A 22,195-nucleotide genomic window follows, 5' to 3' on the forward strand; every position below is an offset into this window, starting at 1 on the left:
GGGGCGCTTCCCTGGTGGTGCAGTGGTTGAGAGTCCGCCTGCCGATGCAGGGGACATGGGTTCATGCCCCAGTCCAGGAAGATCCCACATGCCACGGAGCGGCTGGGCCTGTGAGCCATGGCTGCTGAGCCTGCACGTCCGGAGCCTGTTCTCCGCAACAGGAGAGGCCCGTGAACCACAAAAAAAAAAAAAAAAGGCAAAGAGGTATCAAATAGCATGGTTTATGGAGAATCAGAAACTAATATGAGGTTCCACTTCTGATAATGGTGGAGTAACTTGTACCTGGCTAACCTTTCTGCAAATAACAATTAAACCCTAGATTAAATACAAAAAATATTTGAAAGCACTGAAGAAAAAAAAAAAAGCTGGCATAACTAGAGGGAAGTCAATCCTTGAAAAAGGGAACTTTAGGGGGTGAGACTGAAGGGTATAAGGCCTTCCAGCTGAGAGCACTCCCCAGTCCACACAGTGTGAGCTAGAACTCAGGCAGAAAGCTGCAGTTTTACAGGCTTTGGAGAAGTCAGGCTTTTGAGAAGTTCGGCTGCCAGAACAGCTGAAAAGTGGTGGGCAGGTTTCATTTTTTTCCAAAACAAGAGGAAACCACAATGAAAAATACACCAAAATCTACTGTATAAACTGTGCCTAAATCCTTGGTCATCCCTAAAACTGAAGATGCAAGGGAGACTCCAAAGAGCCCAGGGAAAGCAACAGATTGAAGGCTAAATAACTGAGCAGAGATTTCATCTGGTGTCCACTAGGTGAGGGACAGAGTTTGCATTCTGAAGTACAACAAAGTAAACTCCCTGCATGAATAAAAATCAATACCTTCCAAAGGAAGATAACAGAAATCCAGAGTTTCAACAATGAATCCCAATGTGCAAAATACATTAAAAAATGACTAGACGTGAAAAAAAGTGACTCATAGTTAAGAGAAAATGCAATCAATAGAAACTGAGCCTGATATAACCTAAAAGTTGGAATTAGCAAATAAGGCCTATTGGTGAACAAGCAGTTACTAAAAATATGTTCAAGGGCTTTTTGGGAAGTACAGTCACAATGAACAAACAGATAGGAATATCTCAGAGAAAAATTATAAATAAAAGTAAATTCTGCAACCAAAAAGTACAATATCTGAAATGAAAAATTCATTATTTATGAGCAGATTGCTAATAACTCAAGAAAGTGTCAATAAATATTGAAGGTAAATCAAAAGAAATAATCCAGACTGAAGAATACACAGAAAAAATGTTTTTTTTAAAAAAGGAACAAAGCCTCAAAACTGTGGAACAATATCAATCTGTCTAATATTGTATACTTAGAAGGAGAAAAAGGGGCAGAAAAAATTTTTGAAGATATAACTGCCAAAAACTTCCCAAACTTGATGAAAGACATAAACTTATAGATCCAAAAAGCTCAGCAAACCCCAAGCAGGAAAAAATACAAATAAATCACACTTAGGCCCATCAAAATCAAACTGCTGAAAACTAATGACAAGGAGAAAATCTTGAAGGCAGCCAGTAGAAGAAGAAAAAATAGAAAGAAAGAAACATTACATACAAGAGAATTAAGGATAACTGTTTGTCAGAAATAATGGAGGCCAGGAAACAATGGAATGACATCTTTAAATTCTTTGTACTATCATGACGAAACAACTGCTTCAGACATGGCCCTTGCGATGTTTTATATATAGACACTGTTGACTAAGGGGTTTATATATCAGATGTTCAACTAATTGAAGTACATGCAAGCTGTCCTCTAGAAGTTCTCCAACTCAATGGGATTGAGTGTACTATTTTCTAGGAAAGCTAAAAGTCTTGTTTTTAAATTTTTGTTTATTGTTTTGTTTTGCTCAACTTCTACCAATGATAAGACACTAAAAAATACAGATGAAATCTTACCTTTTTTTGTCAAATTTTTCCATACATTCTAGAGGCTGAATGAACTGAAGAACTTCATCCCATTGACCATCAAGGATTAGCTGCCTATATAAAGAAAAATCCACACATGCTATCAAATTTGTGTTACACTAATTAAAAGCAGAAGAGATGACAAGATAGCATTAGAACTTCACAAAGCAGGTAATGAGAATAACATTTTACTTGGTTTCTCAACCCCTATAATAAACTTCCTCACAACTTATGTGTAACAATATATGCTATATGAGAAGAATTTGTGAATCTGCACCCACTCCTCATTCTAAAATTTTTTTTTACCTATGTAAAAACATTGAACTAAGTCTAAAAGTTTCTTTATTTCCCCACTAATCTTATAGTTTAAAGTTATTCTGTATTACTTAGGGGCCAGTGTGTTGGTATGTTCCAGTCTCACTAAGTCATTGGTTCTCAACTGGGTGCAGTTTTGCCCCCTGGAGAAATCTGGCACTGTCTGGGGACATTTTTGGTTGTCACAACTAGGGTGCGACTGGCATCTTCAGGGTATAGGTCAGAAGTGCTGCTAAACACCCTACAATGCACAGGAAAACCCCCACACTCACACAACAAAGAACCATCTGGCCCAAAATGTTAACAGTACTGAGGTTGAAAACCCTGCTCTAAACTGTGAATTCAACATCTTTGAGGCATTTAACACTAGAGTTTATATTCTGAGAATGAAAATAGTAATGAATAATATCATATTTCATCCTACTTAAGTAGTCTACAGGAACTTCTAAAAGTTATAAGGCATTCAGATTACTGTTCTTTCATAAAAGTAATTTCCCTATTTATGCTTTTTTAGAACAGAAAATTTAAAAATAGGCAGGAAGTTTTCCAGAGTGGAGCCAGGGAGGGTGGGCGTTTAGGCTGCACCGACCCCTCAGCCCCCCTCCAGGAGACATTTCGAATCCAGGACATGTCGGGATTGAGGAGATACGAGGTAGCGCTGGAGGCTGAGGAGATCTACTGGGGCTGTTTCTACTTTTTCCCCTGGCTGCGCACGTGGTGGAGGGAGCGGAGCTCAGCGCACCCTCGGGAGCAGAAGCTGGAGCCTCTGCGGGGCCTGATGAGCTGTCTGTCAAGCAGACTGGGCACTGCTCCCCAGCGCTCCGGTCGCAGCCTCCCCCGCCGCACCCCCGCTGCCACTGCCCAGCCAGCCGGTGCATTAAAGATTTAAACCGAAAAAAAAAAAAATAGGCAGGGAAGATCTACAAAGGATTGCCAACTTTTGATTCGACAAAGAATGAATATTAATAAAAAGCAATCACAATATGTATCATAATCATTTTATAAAGGGACATTTTATTTTATTTTGTTTTTTAAAGGTTTTTTTTAAATTTATTTATTTTATTTATTTATTTTTGGCTGCATTGTGTCTTTGTTGCTATGCACAGGCTTTCTCTAGTTACGGTGTTGCGGTGCACGAGCTTCTCATTGAGGTGGCTTCTCTTGTTGCAGAGCACGGGCTCTAAGCGCACAGGCTTCAGGAGTTGTGGCTCACGGGCTCTGGAGTGCGGGCTCAGTAGTTGTGGCGCACGGGCTTAGTTGCTGCGCGGCATGTGGGATCTTCCCGGACCAGGGCTGGAACCCGTGTCCCCTGCATTGGCAGGCGGATTCTTAACCACTGCACCACCAGGGAAGCCCTAAAGGGACATTTTAATATTTCAAAAGTAAGAAGGACACAATTTCAAAGGCCGGCAGCCCTTTAAGATGAATACATTTAGTTTAATGAAAAACTTACTATCCTGTAATTTCACCTAAGACCAGTAAAACTTCATAACAAACCATCAGGTTTCTGCATGGGGATATCTGAGAGCCACTGCTAAATTCCAGAAGTAGCAATGACAGAGCCCAAAGAATACTGCCTTAGTACTGGTTCCTGACTATATCGTTGACTAAGCTCCCTGGGGCTGAATGTCATTCATAATGTCAAATACAGGGAAGTGCAATGAGTTTAAATAAACTCTCCTAATAATAAAGCTTTTTAAAAAGCTCCTTCTTCATGAGTTAGAAACATTTCATTTCTTAAGGCTTTCCTAGCCACAAAATGCTACATATCCAAGAATCTGTACTTCTTATCAAGGACATTTGGTATCACATAAGCACAGAATACATTTCTGCCTGGAAATTTGGGTTTTTCTTTTTCAATCCAATTCAAGGAAGGATATATTTAGTTTTCCATTTTGGCAAACATGTTGACTCCCTTTTGCTCTGTAATTCCACTTCCAAGAATCTTGTTTTAAGGAAATAATTCAAGATACAGAAATAGTCACATGTATGAAAGATGCTCAGTAGAGCATGTATTTAAGAAAAATTGCAATTTAATTGTCTAAAAATAGGGGAATCATTAGGAAATTAAGTAAATCGAAAATTTTCAAAGCATAAATTTGTAATCACATAGAGAATTCTTATAATGTTAATGGATAAAGCAGGATACAAAATTCTAAATGCAACAGAATTGTTTCTTTTTTTCAATATGCACAGAAAATTATCAGTAGTATGTGTGGATGGTGGGCTGATTTTTCTTCTTTATTTTTCTATATTTTCTACAAAGAATATTTTATATAACGAGTATGTTTTACTTCTATAGCATAAAAAAGGTATTTCAGAAATATTTTTTTAACTTTACAGAGTCTCTGATTTCTTAATCAAATATTTTTTATGATGATGCCACAAACACAATAGAGTTGTGACTCTTTTTAATGAATCTCTGGATCTTACTCCTGAAAACATTCTACAGAAAACTTTGTTTTGTAAACGTTCTTTATAAAAATAAACATTTAAAAAACTATACTTTGTCTTTTCATAATTACAAAGGTCTATCCATACTGTACCTATTATCTTATTAATACTTAACGTTTCTTGGAATGAGCTACAAACCTCACAGTGCTAATGAAATCATACCTCAGGAAAAGCATATCATCTGAAAATAGGCCATTTATGACTCCACTTTCCTTCTCAAGGGCCAACATACTAATGTGAAGCTTCTTTGAATTCAAGAAGTCTAAAATTAGCTTAATGATTTCAACCTCTTTTACATTCACTGTTTCTTCAGCCGTCATGTTGATAACCTAAATATTAAACAGAACAAAAACAAAAATTAGTTCTATTATTTCTAAGCATTATTAACTATCTGAAAACTTCACATAACAAGTTTCTTGGAAGTATTTAATACAGTTATTCTAAGTGAAACTAATGTAATATTTGTCAAAACCAAGTCATTCTTTAAGGTGTGATATAGGAATGGCTATGATTTTAAGTCCTTATCTTTGAGAGATACACAATGGAATTACAGATTGATATGAAGTTTGTGATTTGCTTCAAAATAATACAAGCAGCAGCATGTGGGAGGAAGTAAAGATAAAACAATAATCACAACCATTAAAGTAGGATAATGGGTAATTGGAGGTTCATTATATTTGCTATGGTCTAAATGTTGGTCTCCTCCCAAAATTCATATGTTGAAATCCTAACCCCTAAAGTGATGGTATTAGGAGGTGGGGGGCTTTGGGAGGTGATTAGGTAATGAGGGCAGAGCCCTCGTGATTGGGATTAGTGCCCTTATAAAAGAGACCACAGGGACTTCCCTAGCAGTCCAGTGGTTAAGACGCTGTGCTTCCACTGCAGGGGGCACAGGTTCGATCCCTGGGTCGGGGAACTAAGATCCCACATGCTGCGCGGCTTGGCCAAATAAAAAAAAATTTTTTAATAATAATCATACGCTGCGATCTATTGAAAGTCAGCCCTCGACACAAGGGTTTGTCGCTACCACCGCCGCCACGGTGGCGGCGGCGGGGCCCGGGAAAGCTCGGCGTCCGTTCCTTCCTTCCTCCCTCCCTCGCTCTCCGGACTCCCCCACCCAGCACCCCGCGGGCGGCGTCCTCGGCCCACCCTCGGCGGCTGCCCACCGTCTGCGCGATGGGAGCGGCGGCAGGTCTCGGCGCGCATGTTCCCGGACCGGCCCGTGCCGGTCTGTCGGGGGAGGCGCCCGTCCCGCCGAAGGAAAAGGGGGGCGAGAGGTCAGGGGGCGCCCCTGGCGGCGCCCCCCGGCCTCGGCGCGCCGCGCCTCCTCCCCACCCCGCCGTGGGCCTCGCCCACGGGCTGGACGGGGAAAGGGGGAGGCGGGTGCTGACCGAGAGGCGGGGGACGTCGCAGGGCGGCCCCGTGGGCCCCTTTCCCGGGGGGCCGTGGGGGCCGGAGGGGCGGCGGCACGCGCGTGCCGCCGAACGCATCCGTGTCTGGGTCCTCCGCCACCCTCGGCGCAGGGGGTGGGCCGGGGTTCCCGGCCGCTCGCGGCCCTTGCGCTCTTCCTAAAAAAATCATCATCATCATCATCATAAAAAATAAAAGAGACCCCAGAAAGCTAGTTCGACTCTCTCCATGAGGATAAAATGTGAACTCAGCAGTCTGCAACCGGGAAGAGGGCTCTCACCAGAACGGAACTATGCTAGCACCCTTATCTCAGACTTCCAGCATCTATTGCAGAACTGTGAGCAATAAATTAATGCTATAAATAAACCACCTAGTCTATGGTATTCTGTTATAGCACCCCAAATGAACTAAGACAATATTATTCTGTCTACTCCTACATACGTTTAAAATTTGCCATAATAAAGAATATTTTAAAAAATCACTAATAACCAAACCATGTTTAGCTATGCCCTACACACTAATTCAATAAGCACTTACTGTCTTTTCTCTGTGATAGACACTGTCCTGTATAGTCAGGACACATTGGCTCTGTCCTTAAGAAACTTATAGAGTGTAGCAGCAACAAGTAAAATGTTGTACCCTATACTTTGGAACCAAACAAAACAAGGTTGGTTAAAATGTGCAACTTTAAGTCATATTGGTACTACCAACTTAAACATCAGTGATATTTCAGCTCTCTCAAATCCCTTCTCTCACTTGTAAGTCTGCAGTGATACAATTGAGCACACAGGTTAATTCATCAAGAATTAGAACTAGGAGGAATTCTGAAGATCATTAGATTAACACTCTCATTTTAAAGATGAGGCCACACAAGTTAAATGGCCTAAGTTGCTGCAGTTTTCAAATGTTCACGCTCAGAGCAGTACAAAAGACTACCAAGCTAAGCGGACTAGCTGCAAACAGACCTCATCAGATGAAACAGACTGTAAACGTATCTTTCTCACAGGACCAATTATCTTCTCACAGGACCTATCTTCAACCAAATTCACAGAAACATAAACATATGCATGTATGCACATGGGTTTATTTTTTGTCTACTATTTTGACAATTTATTTCTTCATAATGAGAAGTACAAACATCTAGCAGACTAGAATGTTCATCAGATGAATACATTTTCTCTCTTAGGTGGACAAGGTGATAGAGTAAACAAGGGACAGAGCATGGAAAAATAATTATGATTCAAATACTTAATGACATCAGACTAAGCTAATCTCATACATCCATCTCCACAATAAGGACATGGCTACCTCAGGAAACAGACAACTCACAAATCTCTCTCCCCCAACAGGCCAGCCACCCAATTCCTCATGCTTTGGGTTTCCCTTTGCTATCTTCTGAGCTGACCACCCTTCTCTTCATAGACTTTGTCCAAAAGACTCTGTACAATAAAGTTAATGATATTTCCATTCAATAAATTCTGATCATATTTCAGAACTGTGTCTCTGAGATTAGCAATTTTAGCATTCCCCAAATCTTCAGATAATTCTTACTAGAAAAGAATGGCTTTTGCTAATTTAACTCTCAGAAAAATAATTGTAAACTCCCCTCGAATCTTAGAGGGCACTTCACTTAAATCACCATATACCAATCACACAACTTAATACAGAACTGAGACTATAATTTTCTAATGTTCAATACATCCAATGATATTAAACATTTTATAGGCCTCATTCAACATTCAGTCTAATACTAAGTAACTCTGGAGTTACTACGAATCTATGGCAATAGTCCCACAAGTTTCATGCTGCCATCATTTCTGATTAATAAAACCTAAGAGAAAAAGAAGTAGTATATTCTTACAGATACATATTTTACACTGACTTTATATCTAGAATTTGAATAGATACAAAAAATAGATCTTAATTACCCTAGAATTATTCAGGGTTTTAAAAAATTCATTTAAAAAATAAAAAATAATTCATTTAAAAAGATAAGTTTTAATTCTATACTGTAGAATTCCCAGTAGAAAAGTATGATATTTTAATCACCCAACCCAGAATTTTAACTCTTATAAACTTTACTGTTGCTGGATACAACATAAAACATAGACACATAACATAATGACTATATCTTAGAATTATTCTTTTGTAACCCACCCTGTGTTACTGAAACATTTGTAGAGGCTCCCAAAATCCTAACTATATAATTTAGAAATTAGATATGTATATATTTTTAAACATAACATAAAAGCATGATTCATTCTTTAATTTCCTTGAACTACTAATCACTACAAAGCTAGAATTTTTTGCTAATTCAGAGGAGTAGAATTCAATAATAAATGCCTCTTCCCCTCCCCTCAAGGGGACTACAAATCCAAAGTAAGATTTAACTAGCTTAGGAACCACTAAAATGATTTTTTAATCAGATGTACAGTATGTAATAGGTGTTATAAATTAACACTTATTAACTTAAGAAGCAAAAACATCAATGAAGAAATGTCTCTTAAAAAGTACAGAGTAGATGCTTTTGTTTGCAACTGTTCTAACAGCTATTCAAGGGAATTCCCTGGCGGTCCAGTGGTTAGGACACTGTGCTTTCACTGCCGAAGGCATGGGTTAGATCCCTGGTCAGGGAACTAAGATCCCACAAGCCACGTGATGCAGCCAAAAAAAAAAAAAAAAAAAAAAGAAGCCATTCAAAAGGATAAAGCTCTGGCCCTTTAATCTGACTATTTAGCCAAATTCAGCCTTGATAACATCTTAGGTAGACCTGCCAGCCCATGGTACATGTGAACAATTACTCATCACGCACAATTTATATAGGACCAACAATAAAGTGTATTCCACTGAAAACAGAAAACAAAATGGGGGAGGAGGAATCAGAGTGTTTCAGTATTTCCGTATTAAATGATAGATTTACTGTAAAAAAAAATCACAGAAACATGAATGCTATGAATTTTCCTTTAAGAAATAAATGTTTACTTATATTCAATATCTGGACTAAGTGAGGTAAGGAAACAAGAGTTTTCTTTAAAAATAAATATATCTGGAAACCAGCTGGAAAGTGGTTAGTATTTTAGTACTAATATACAATTAACACCTACAGAAACTAAATTCCAGATGGTGTCTCTATATGGACTCCTGCTGATTACTGTCTTAGTGAATCAAGATTAGAAGAATGTATTAGAGGGCAAGAAATAAAATTATTTTTAGAAATCTACGATTAAAGGTAAAATGTTAACAACAGATAAGAAAAAAAAGAATGGTAATAGAAATATATTGACTTCTATGTATATTTCCATACATAGATACGGAAAAAGTTTCATGAAAAATATATCAGTGGTAGCTTTCTAGCCAAATATAAATAGATATTTAAATGTTCCTTTGCAATGAGGTTCTTCTTCTACTTACTTACAATACAGATTAGAAAGGAAGAAAAATGCACAAGGCTAAGAATGATTCAGAAGCATAAGGCTGAGAATGATTCAGAAGCATAAGATTAAGGGAATTAAGGCACAGCCACTAAATATTTTATAATCAAGAAAAAAGTGCATAAAAAGGCTCCATTAATCCCCATCTCCATCCTAAACAATAAACACCACTTTCTTTCACCTTCCAAGAATTACAGAGTGCCTAACGCTGAACAATAGTCCTTTACCATTCCAGTTTACAGGCAAAAATGCAGATAAGGAAATGAAGTACTATGAAGCTTTTTCATAAAATATCAAACTGCAACATAAGACTATGGGACTTTTTCCTTAAAAAAAGAAAGAAAAAAAGAGTGAGAAAAAACTTGCTAGCTATCTCTTTAATAAAATAGCATTCCAAAAACTTATGTTGCTGCCAGATCATTTAATTGTAAATGTTTGGTCCTTCAGGAATATAAATGTGACACTGCAAGTCACAATTTCTATGGGCCTCAATTTCTTCATACATAAATAAGAGGGTTAGTTTGGCTAATTTCTATGATTTCCCTTCAACTTTTATAATTTGTTTTAACTCACATTTCAGTAACAGGAAGTATATATTCTTAGGGGGAAATAGCAAGTCTGGAATAATCAGAAGTCTCTGATCCTTAGGTCAGTTTAATAAGAAGAAAGAAAATAGACTTGTTTTAGATCATTTAAGTAAACAAACAAAAGAAAAGCCCTTCTAACTGCAAGGCTCTGTCACGTCTGCTAATCGGCTAACATGGATGCAGTGTGTGTCCCTTCTTACTGTTGACAGCTGTTCTCTATTCATCAATTATTTTAATTTACCTTCTGGAACTGTGAATGATTTTTGGTGTGAAGAACAAATTATGTTTAAAGCAGGTGCAGCTTTATATAGCTATAAAAAGAAAAGAATCAATTAACATAAACAATATGTTGTGTATATGCATAAAATATCTCTGGAAAAAGACACAAGAAATTGATAAAAATGGCTGCCTCCAAGAGGGAAAACTGGATAATAAAGAATAGAAATGGAAGATTTTTCACTACATACCCTTTTGTACCTTGTCAATTTTGTACCATGTACAATTATTACCTATTCCAAAAAATTGAAATATTATACATGAAACATAAATAATGAATTTCCAATTGCAAAAAACTGGAAAGAACTAGAAATATAATGAATATAATGTATTCACTGTGTATATAATGAAGCAATAACATTTCAGTGTGATTTGTATTTCTTTTATAACCTGAGACCTCTTCTCAGATCAGATTCAAATATTATTTCAATCTTTCTTTATGAGATTAAAGTATTTGAATTGTTTGCATATTCAAACCCACAAGTATTTAAAAAACATACTTAATTACTAAAGTACTAAAAATGTACAAGATAAGCAGACACAGGCTGTATAATTGAGTCACATAAAAACCAGAAAAGGTGGACTTCCCTGGTGGCGCAGTGGTTAAGAATCCGCCTGCCAATCCAGGGGGAACAAACGGGTTCGAGCCCCGGTCCGGGAAGATTCCACATGCCGCGGAGCAACTAAGCCCATGCGCCACAACTACTGAGCCTGCCTGCCTAGAGCCTGCGCTCCGCAACGAGAGAAGCCACCAAAATGAGAAGCCTGTGCACCACAACGAAGAGTAGCCCCTGCTCGTGGCAACTAGACAAAGCCCACGCGCAGCAACAAAGACCCAAAACAGCCAAAAATAAAAATAAATAAATTTATTTTTTAAAAAAACAGAAAAGATAAATTTAAAAATTGCTAAATTTGGCACTAAAAATGTAAAATGTAAATCTTCCATTTAACAGAAGTTGCCATAAAGTTAAAAGACAAGGGACAAACAAGGACCAAATACAATACATATAAACAGCTAAGTGATTATCATCTAGAACATAAAAATAGCATCTTCAAATCAATATCTCCCCCAAAATTCCAGTTGAACAATAAGCAAAAAATCCAGACAATTCACAGAATTACAAATAACCAAAGAATTTATGAGAAGACGTTCAACTTCACTAGTAATATTAAAGATACCATTTATGGAAAAATTTAAAAGACCTGATAATATATAGTGTTGGCAAGAGTGTAAATGCCCCTTAATATGCTGTGTTAAGACTATAAATTGGGACTTTTTTTTTTTTTTTTTGCCTGTGTTGGGTCTTTGTTGCTGCACACAGGGTTTCTCTAGTTGCGGCGAGCGGGCTACTCTTCATTGTGGTGAAGGCTTCTCATTGTGGTGGCTTCTCTTATTGCAGAGCACAGGCTCTAGGCACATAGGCTTCAGTAGTTGCAGCACGCGGGCTCAGCAGTTGGGGCGTGCAGGCTCAGCAGTTATGGCTCGCAGGCTCTAGAGCACAGGCTTAGTAGTTGTGGCACACGGGCTTAGTTGCTTGGCGGCATGTGGGATCTTCCCAGACCAGGGATTAAACCCATGTCCCCTGCACTGGCAGGCAGATTCTTAACCACTGTGCCAACAGCGAAGTTCTGGGACAGACGTTTTGAAAAAGAATTTGACAGCATGAAATTTTCATCTATGAAAATTTTAAATGTATATACTCTTTGACTCACTGATTCCAATTCTATTTCTAGGAACCTATTCTGCAAAAATACTTGCAAATATATATAAAGATACATATACAAAGATGTTCCTTAAGATTTGCTCGTAATAGAGAAAAACTAGAAACAAACTGAGCTCTCGATAGGAGAATTGTTAAATTATGGTAAATTCACACTATAGAATACTAATGCAGTGATGTAGATCTACTGTACCTTAACAATAAAAAGGCACATCACAGAACAATACAGCTATCAATAAATATTTGTTGAATGGATGAATATAAATAGGCCAATTTATCTTTTTTAAAAGGGAGGGCATAATATCTCTGTGTCTAAATAAATGACAAAGAGAGGACTGGAGAGATACTTATCAAACTGTTCAGAGTGGTTACCTCTGAAGAGAGGAATGAGATTGGATAGAGGGTGGGGAACTAGGAAGGGAAAGGGGTTGAAGGGAGGTTTTTTACTCTTTATCGTTTGTATTATCTGAATGCTTTACAACCAATATATATTCATGCATTACTTGTACATTTATACATACATTTCTTATATAAATAAAATTTTTAATTTTACACAGAAAAAACTGTGAAAATGAAAAAAAATTATAGAATTAGATCTCAAAAGTTCTCTTCTATATCAAGGTACCAGGTAGAATAGAATCCCAAAGATAGGATCAACTGCTACATTTACAATGCAAAAACTATTGAGTACAAAAACTATTCTAGGATCTTTACTTATATTGTTTAATTGATCTTTATAACAATCTTACAAGATTGGCAATTTCATCCCCATTTTACAGATGAAGATACTAAGCTTTGTAAGGTTAAAAAATTAGCCCAGTATTTATATTAAGGCTGAACATCTCACTAGCAGCTGAATACTTCTTTCAGAAGTGTGTCAGGACATAAATCCTGATATCAACATCCCTGTCAACACCATCCAGGAAATCTCTTAAAAGTATCTGAGGGAACCTATTTAATTGTGTAACAAAACAAAGAGGCAAAGAGGAGGAAAAAATATATATATTTAGATTAACTTTTAGATCAATTTTTCATTAGTTCCTTAAACATCTGGGCTGCCTTATCTTGATAGTCAGGCAAGAAATTGCCTCCTCCTCCCCAATTCATATCCTAAGCTTTGTAACAATAAAAATTAGAATTTCTGACTGTTAAAGAGTAAAAGAAATAAGAGACATAGAGGAGAGGCAAAGAGAGACAGAGAGATAGAAATAGGAAGGGACGGAAGGAAGGAAGAAAATACGGCAGACAAAGGTTAAAACCCTAGAACAAGATTGGAACCATAAGTTGACCAGATTCTAAAGCTCTTCCTACTGTATCACACTGATTCCCAAGAAAGGGAAGGGCATCAATACTTTACAAAAGCAAGGAAAAACATAAAATGGATAGAGTCATCTAAATATGCCAAAATGAAAAACCTTCATTTTACTGAAATAATATATAAAAATTATTCCAACAGAGGTCCATAGTTCTATGATTCTTCAAATTATTTTTCTATTAAACAATGTTAATAGGGTGAGTAAACAAGCTAGAAGTCTACATTAATAACAATCTAACCAGACTTTTTTTTTTTTTTTTGCGGTACACGGGCCTCTCACTGTTGTGGCCTCTGCCATTGCGGAGCACAGGCTCCGGATGCGCAGGCTCAGCGGCCATGGCTCACGGGCCCAGCCGCTCCGCGGCACGTGGGATCTTCCCGGACCGGGGCACAAACCCGTGTCCCCTGCATCGGCAGGAGGATTCTCAACCACTGCGCCACCAGGGAAGCCCTATTTTTTATTTTAAAAGATCTCTCCAGGTCTAATAAAATATACTTCCTAACCCTACTTGATAAACCACACTTAATTTTTTTTTTTTAAGATAAAGGATGTTCGTTTATTTATTTATTTATTGGCTGCGTTGGGTTTTCGTTGCTGCGCGTGGTCTTTCTCTAGTTGCAGCGAGCGGGGGCTACTCTTTGTTGTGGTGCACAGGCTTCTCATTGCGGTGGCTTCTCTGGTTGCGGAGCACGGGCTTCAGCAGTTCTGGCGTGCAGGCTCAGTAGCTGTGGCGCACAGGCCCAGTTGCTTCATGGCATGTGGGATCCTCCCTGACCAGGGCTCGAACCCTTGTCCCCTGCATTGGCAGGTGGATTCTTAACCACTATGCCACCAGGGAAGTCCTAAAGGAGTTTTAAATAGCTTATTCCTTAAATTATCACAGCACCTTATCGTAAACATTCAAATGTTTATTAAGCAAAATTTCAACCTATAAAAACACATGTAAGTAAGAAATGTAGAATTGTTTTAAGATTAATATTTGTACCAAAAATTTTAAGTATAGACTCTAATCACAAATTAATGCTACATCAACTAAGATCAAAGTGAATATTCATATAAATTCATACAGTATTCTTTATTTGCTTGTTTGTGTGTTTTTACCTTATCTGTGGTAAAAGGTATGCTTTATCTAAGAACACAATTGAACCTTTCATTATATGATGAAATCTCTAGTATTGTTTTCTGTCACACCTAAAGCCAAGGTACCAAAAGAGTGCTTTGTAAAATAGATTAAAATTATCCTTTATGTTCTTTTTTTACTCCCACACTTTTTTGTTTTCAACGAGAAAAGCAGAACTTAAAGATATGTGAGTATGCTTCAAAACTGAACTACATAAAAAAAGGTTTGTCAGGTAACAAGAAAACAAACAACCCAATCCAAAAATGGGCAGAAGACCTAAAAAGATATTTCTCCAAAGAAGATATACAGACTGCCAACAAACACATGAAAGAATGCTCAACATCATTAATCATTAGAGAAATGCAAATCAAAACTACAATGAGATATCATCTCACACCAGTCAGAATGGCCATCATCAAAAAATCTAGAAACAATAAATGCTGGAGAGGGTGTGGAGAAAAGGGAACACTCTTGCACTGCTAGTGGGAATGTGAATTGGTTCAGCCACTATGGAGAACAGTATGGAGGTTCCTTAAAAAACTACAAATAGAACTACCATATGACCCAGCAATCCCACTACTGGGCATATATACCCTGAGAAAACCAAAATTCAAAAAGAGTCATGTACCAAAATGTTCATTGCAGCTCTATTTACAATAGCCCGGAGATGGAAACAACCTAAGTGCCCATCATCGGATGAATGGATAAAGAAGATGTGGCACATATATACAATGGAATATTACTCAGCCATAAAAAGAAACAAAATTGAGCTATTTGTAATGAGGTGGATAGACCTAGAGTCTGTCATACAGAGTGAAGTAAGTCAGAAAGAAAAAGACAAATACCGTATGCTAACACATATATATGGAATTTAAGGAAAAAAATGTCATGAAGAACTTAGGGGTAAAGCAGGAATAAAGACGCAGACCTCCTAGAGAACGGACTTGAGGTTATGGGAGGGGGAAGGGTGAGCTGTGACAGGGCGAGAGAGAGTCATGGGCATATACACACTAACAAACTTAGTAAGGTAGATAGCTAGTGGGAAGCAGCCGCATGGCACAGGGATATTGGCTCGGTGCTTTGTGACAGCCTGGAGGGGTGGGATAGGGAGGGTGGGAGGGAGGGAGACGCAAGAGGGAAGACATATGGGAACATATGTTTATGTATGACTGATTCACTTTGTTATAAAGCAGAAACTAACACACCATTGTAAAGCAATTATACCCCAATAAAGATGTTAAAAAAAAATGGTTTGTCAGTAAGTATAGGACTATATCTATTATATAGTGGTACATTCAGAAACATAAGAAAATATACTGAACCAAGAGTCACAAAAACTTCAAAGCTTACTAAAAATAACACAAATTATACAATATTAACTATAGAAAGAAGTACAACAGAGTATATACTAATTACCCATTAAAGTTTTCTATTCTTAACTTTTCTACTTCCTTCGCATTTATAAACTTATCATAGAATTGAGTTGGAAGGTACCTCTGTCCACTCTCTAATTTAGTACAGAATATCTGAACACTTAACTCTGAGAGATGGTCTGCCAACCTCTACATAAATGCCTCCAATAACAGAAAATTTCTATACCCCCCAAGGCACCTATGGAAGACAGTCTCTAAGGCGGTCACCAATAAGACTACTAGTGTTTTTACATCCTTTTGTAGTCCCTGGCCCTTGAGTGTGGACTGGATTTACTGACTCACTTGTACCCAAGTGCAGAGTGGAAGTGTTGGGATGTCATTTCCAAGATTTATAAAGAGATGGTAACATCCATCCTGAGGGCACGCATGTGCCCTCTCTCAGACTGCTCACTCTGGGAAGCCAGCTGCCATGTCATGAAGCAACCTTGTGGAAAGGTCCAAGTAACAAAGAACTGAGGGAAGCCTTCAGTCAACAGCCTGCGAAGAGCGGAAGCCCTCAGTCCAACAAGGAACAGAGGTCCAGGTCACTGAGCTTGGAAGGAGATCATCCCCGAGTCGAGTTTTCAGGTGAGACCACAGCCCCTGTAAGAAACTTGACTGCAACCTCAAGAGAGACCTAAAATCAGAGGCTCCCAGCTGGGATGTTGGGACCCTCAGAAACAGTGAGATAAATATTTGCTATTTTAAGCCACTTAGTTTTGGGGTAATTTGTTACACAGCAATAGATAATACAGAATTCCTTCAATTTTTTCTCAAGTATAAAAAGGCATTTTGTTTTGTTTTCTAATATTGAATTAAAATCTACTTTCATCTAGGTATGTCTTTGGGTCAGCATAATAAAAATCTGTTACATTAAAAACTTTTACACATTTGAATCTGACAATCATCAGGTCTATTTCCCTACTTCCTTCAACCATTCTTCACATACCTTCCAGATCCCCTACAATTCTAGTCATTCTCCTCTGAACATTTGTTAATCTCTCTCTTTAAAGCATCTGAAATAGAACACAATACTCCAGGTATGGTCTGGTCAACAACTGTACACAGTGAAATTAACAATTCCCATTATGTGGGTACTATACAATGAACACACCTAGACACACCTAAAGTTGCTTTACACCATCTAGTTGTGAGATATTGTTTTTTGCACTTCCCAGAATTTCATTTCAAAAGCTTTTCCTGAAGTTGGAAAGAAGACCAGCCCAATTCTGTTTCCAAGCTCTCAAAATAATGTAAACAACAAAACAGCAAAATTTACAAAAATTTGCAAACAACATATACAGTAAGGGGTTAATATCCAAATATACAAAGAACTCATACATCTCAACATCAAAAAGCAACCCGATTCCTGATTAAAAAATGGGTAAAGAATCTGAACAGACATTTTTCCAAAGATATACAGATGGCCAACGGGCACATGAAAAGATGTTCAACATCACTAATCATCAGGGAAATACAAATCAAAACCACAATGAGATATTACCTCACACATGTCAGAATGGCTATTATTGAAAAAGACAACAAATAACAAGTGCTGGTGAGGATGTGGAGAACATGGAACCCTCGTGGACTGTAGGTGAGAATGTAAATTGGTGCAGCCACTATGGAAAACAGTACAGAGATTCCTCAAAGAATTAAAAATAGAACTACCATAGGACCCAGTAATTCCACTCTTGGATATTTATCTGAAGAAAACGAAGACATTAATTAGAAAAGATATATGCACCCCTATGTTCACTGCAGCATTATTTACAAAAGCCAAGATATGGAAGCAACCGAAGTGCCCATCAGTATTTGAACTGAGAAAGAAGATGTGGGGTGTGTGTGTGTGTGTGTGTGTGTGTGTGTGTACACACACACATACACATATGCACAATGGAATATTACTCAGCCATAAAAAAGAATGAAGTCTTGTCATGGATGGACCTTCAGGGTATTATGCTAAATGAAATAAGTCAGACAGAGAGAGGTAAATACTGTATGATTTCACTTACATGTGGAATCTAAAAAACATAAAACAGAAACAGTTATACATAGAGAACAAAAAGGTGGTTGCCAGAGGGGAAGGGTGTTGGGGGAGAAAAGAAATAGGTGAGGGAAATTAAGAGGTACAAATTTCCAGTTCTGAAACAAATGAGTCATGGGTATAAAATGTATAGTGTGGGGAATATAGTCAATAACTATGTAGTATCTTTGTAGGGTGACATATTGTAACTAGACTTATTATGGTGATCATTTTGAAATGTATAGAAATATCAAATCACTATGTTATATAATAGGAACTAACACAGTCTTCAATAATTATACTTCAATTATACTTCAAAAACAAACAAACAAACTCATAGAAAAAAGAGACCAGATTTGTGGTTACCAGAGGTAAGGAGCAGGGGAAGGGAGAACTGGATGAAGGCTGTCAAAAGGTACAAACTTCCAGTTATAAGATAAACAAGTACTAGGAATGTAATGCACTACATGATAAAAATAATTAACACTGCTGTATATTATACAGGAAAGTTGTTGAGAGTAAATCCTAAGAGTTCTCATCACAAGGGAAAATATTTTTTTCTATTTTTTAAATTTTGTATCTATATGAGATGATGGATGTTTACTAAACTTGCTGTGATAATTATTTTGTAATGTATGTAAGTCAAATTATTATGCTGTACACCTTAAACTTATCCAGTGCTATATGTCAATGATATCTCAATAAAACTGGAAGAAAATAGATAAATAAATAAACAGGAAAAAATGTTAAACCAAAATGGACATTAAGGCACCAATTTTAGCTCAGTTCTATAAAGCTTTCGCAAAGATTTTATGTAAGTTCCATTTTCTTTTTCAATAGATCAACAAAAGTCACAAAACATGGCACTTAATCATAGAAACTCATTCATTTCACAGAATTCATTATTTAAATCAAATATATCAACTATAAATAATATAAAAATTTTATGTCCTTTTTCATGTAGTACTGTTTCTCTATAAAATAGAGTGTTGACTTGTGAAATGGGATCAACCTCCTAGTAGAGTGGCAAGCATGTGATTGGTGCAATATAAATTTATCCCCTTTAGAACTCATAAGGTAAGGGCATTGTCCTTAGGGTTGCTAATAACACGCTATGGAAGAGCTACTGTGCTACAGATAACTATAAAAATTTACTCTGGAAAAAGTTTACCTTGTTTTTTTTTTTACCTTGTTTTTTGAAAAAATTTTAGGTGTAACTTTGAAACATTGGGAATCCTGATTAGATCAATTATGTTAAAGATGCCACATGGAGAGACTCCTACTTGTGGTAACATGTTTGAAGTAAGTATTCATTTAAAAATACTTGTGTCTATTATGTGCTGGCACGATGCTGCATCCCTGGGATACAATGATTGAGTTACTATGGTGAACAAGAAGATAAAACACAAAACAAAGGCTTCTAAGGGAGGGTGTGGTGTTTTGTAAGGTATCTTTTTACACAAACAAAAACAAACTCAAAATAAAAAGGAAGAAAAATCAGCTGAAATATGTAAGCTTTGGCTATTCAATGTAATGGTCTCAAAATTAAATGGCAAAAAAAAAAAAAGTATTCTCAGACATGGGTCAGCACTGGATTTATAACCTGAAGACCTGGATTAAAGTCTTCTGTATAAAAATAATATACATAAAATATAAAGTAAAGAGTATCATAAAAAATTACAAATAAAATGCTATGGAAGTTCTGAGGTATCTTGCTAAGAATGGGTCTGAAGGATTGTTAATATCCTCACATGCAGAGATGGGAAGGGAAAAGTAATATTATTGTGAAAAAGTAACTAACATTTATTGTGTATCCACTATGTCAGATCCTGTGCTAAATACTCCCATCCTTCATCTATATAACACTCACAACTCTCCAGTTTCATTTTACAGATGATTACACTAATACTCTGAGACGTCAGTTACTTGTCTAAGGTCATACTGCAAAAAGTGCAGAAGCAAGAATGGGACGACCGGGTCTAAAATCCTGTGACCTTTCCACTATAACATTCTAACATATACAGGGGTGAAAACAAAGAGAGGATAGTTAGGATTCAAGTAATCTTGAGGCTAATGTCAAAGTTTTAGAAAACGGAATTCAACTTATTTCCTGTCCTATGTAGTGATTTGTCATTTATTAGCTGAGTAAGTCTAAGGCAATGCTTCTTAAACTTTTCTCCATAAGGACAGAAGAAACTGAACCCATCCCCACAGAGCCCATAAGCATAAAATTTCTTTGCAGTCCTTGAATTTTACCTAGAAATTAGTGTGAATATTACATTCTCCATATATCTTCTGTTTAATATAAAAACACTATTTTTTATCCAACTCTTCAAGTGAAATTGATGACAGCTCCATTAGTGTGTGCCATGTTCTGTGACAACAGATTTATCTCTTGTCACATTGCAGCTTATCACTAATACTCCTATTTGAAAAGCAAAGGTCGGGGGGGATAAAGTAAGCTATTTCTTGGTTATTCAAGAACCAATGATGCACGCTGAGGATTATTTAACACCAAATGAAACTCAAGTAAGAGTTATTGGTCATAGCCTTATTTTCTAAAATATGAGAATACCCTACTGAAAGCAGGAAAGCAATCCTGACCCACATATAGGGAGGAAACACCCTTTTCTCCATGTCACCACAGTAATAAAGAACCTCTGCCACGGGGTAAAGACACATCTTAATAGTTTCCATGAGCCTTTTTAAGGCCACTGTAAGAAATAAGGTCCTGGACCTAGAAATACTAAATAGATCATGCAGAAATTTTTAATTAGCCATGTCAATGCTCCATTCTGTTAAAAAGTAATCAACAGATGCCTTAAATTTTTTTCCAAAGTGCTTTCAAATACTTTACTTTGTTCAACTTCAGAGCTCATTCCGAGACTAATACAATAGCAAGTACTATCGTCTGGAAATTAAGTCACTAGTAGGGTAAGTACCTCTTCCAAGATTGCAATCAGTAGCAAAGGGAAACTTAAATCCTAGAAATCTGATTTCCAGCTTACTGAGCTACTGAGGAAAACTGCATCTTTTCATACTTATTTTGCAGCATATAGCAAAGCATATCACACACTATTTAGTAAGTAACTAACTGATAAACTCGATTTCACAAACAGAAAAAGAGGCTGAACACAATTATGTAACTAGGAACATAAGATAGTACCCCTGCTCTCTTATGATACATTCCTAGTACTGACTTTAAAAAAAAAAAAAAAGAAAAAGACAAGAATTAGGAAGTGGGAGGGTGGGAAGAAAACAGGTTAAAATTCCTTCACAAAAAAATTACATATCCATAATGGCATCAAATTCAAGTGTTTGTGTGTGTTTTTCCCCTAACAATATACGGTTATGGCTTAACTGGTTGGTCACTAAAATAATTTTTCTTTCCTGTGTGGAAGCAATCTACCCACTGAAACCTAAGGTAAAACTGTTCATTACATTTTCCTCCTAAACGAGGCCAAAGAATATGTCACAAAAAGGAAAATGGGCTCTTAGGCGTTTCTCCTTTCTAGTAAAATTTCAAGGCAACACGTACCAACACTGGAGACAAAAAAAATTCTACTTGGATTTACTGTAAAGAAAAGGTTTATAATGTATTAAAGCCTACATGTTAATCTCTGTGCCAGTAACTTCTTGAAGCATTCTAAGAAGTCCGCAGCAAAGGGAGGGAAATAAGTGTTAGGATCATAACCTATGAATGTGGGTGGAACAAAGACTTCTCCCTTCATTATGCAGAGAGAACAAAGTTGCCAAAAACGCTCTGCTCAGATACCACGCGTGGTTACTGACTGCACCTCTGGGTACAGAAAAGAAAATAATCAAATACTGGTCAAAGGCCGCCCCTGCCTGCCCCCGCCCCTTTCGCCCAAGGCCTCGCGCCAGAGCTGCAGCCCCAATCTCTTTCTCCCCAACATAAGAAAGCGGCTTAACCCTAAGAGTTCTACAAGCTCCCGTTCCCGTGTCTCCTACGCAGACGCCCCCGGGGCACCGGTCCAACCTGAGTTCCAAATCCAGTCGCTGCCCCCCTCCGCGACCCCGCCCAGACCCCCAAAGCCCTGCTGCCACTGACCACTGACGTCAGAAAGTCCAAACCCGGCCCCCGCGGGGCTGCCCCAGCCCCGCAGCGCTCTCCCCTCCTCCCGGCCAAGGCGTGCCCAGAATGGGACGCGAACGCGTCCCTCGGCTGTCGCTCGGGCTCGGCAGAGGGGCGAGGAAGG

At 37.7% G+C, this 22,195-nt stretch overlaps 2 protein-coding genes across 4 annotated transcripts in view; one reads left to right on the plus strand and one right to left on the minus strand.

Annotated features, from left to right (window-relative positions):
- WDR47 (WD repeat domain 47) overlaps positions 1-22,195 on the minus strand; it is a 57,981-nt gene that overhangs the window by 35,083 nt on the left and 703 nt on the right. The window contains exons 1-3 of one of the 3 annotated variants that reach the window (XM_079921386.1): positions 5,843-6,108; positions 4,839-5,005; positions 1,899-1,982 (exon numbers count right to left, since the gene is read on the minus strand). In XM_079921386.1, coding sequence (XP_079777512.1) covers positions 1,899-1,982; positions 4,839-4,996 — 242 coding nt within the window. In that variant the 5' untranslated portion in view covers positions 4,997-5,005; positions 5,843-6,108. Of the gene's footprint in view, positions 1-1,898; positions 1,983-4,838; positions 5,006-5,825; positions 6,109-22,195 lie in introns of those variants that run through there. The other 2 variants (XM_079921384.1, XM_079921385.1) reach the window with 2 other exon arrangements.
- LOC307186343 (uncharacterized protein) lies at positions 2,008-3,573 on the plus strand. The gene has a single exon (XM_079921404.1). It carries the CDS (start codon positions 2,851-2,853, stop codon positions 3,109-3,111), a length of 261 nt encoding a protein of 86 aa, XP_079777530.1. The 5' UTR covers positions 2,008-2,850; the 3' UTR covers positions 3,112-3,573.

Source organism: Stenella coeruleoalba, assembly GCF_951394435.1.
Source record: "Stenella coeruleoalba genome assembly, chromosome: 1".
Lineage (NCBI taxonomy): Eukaryota > Metazoa > Chordata > Mammalia > Artiodactyla > Delphinidae > Stenella > Stenella coeruleoalba.

Coding starts and splice junctions, on each gene's coding strand:
- LOC307186343 (XM_079921404.1), top strand. CDS start 2,851: ATGTCGGGATTGAGGAGATACGAGGTAGCGCTGGAGGCTGAGGAGATC.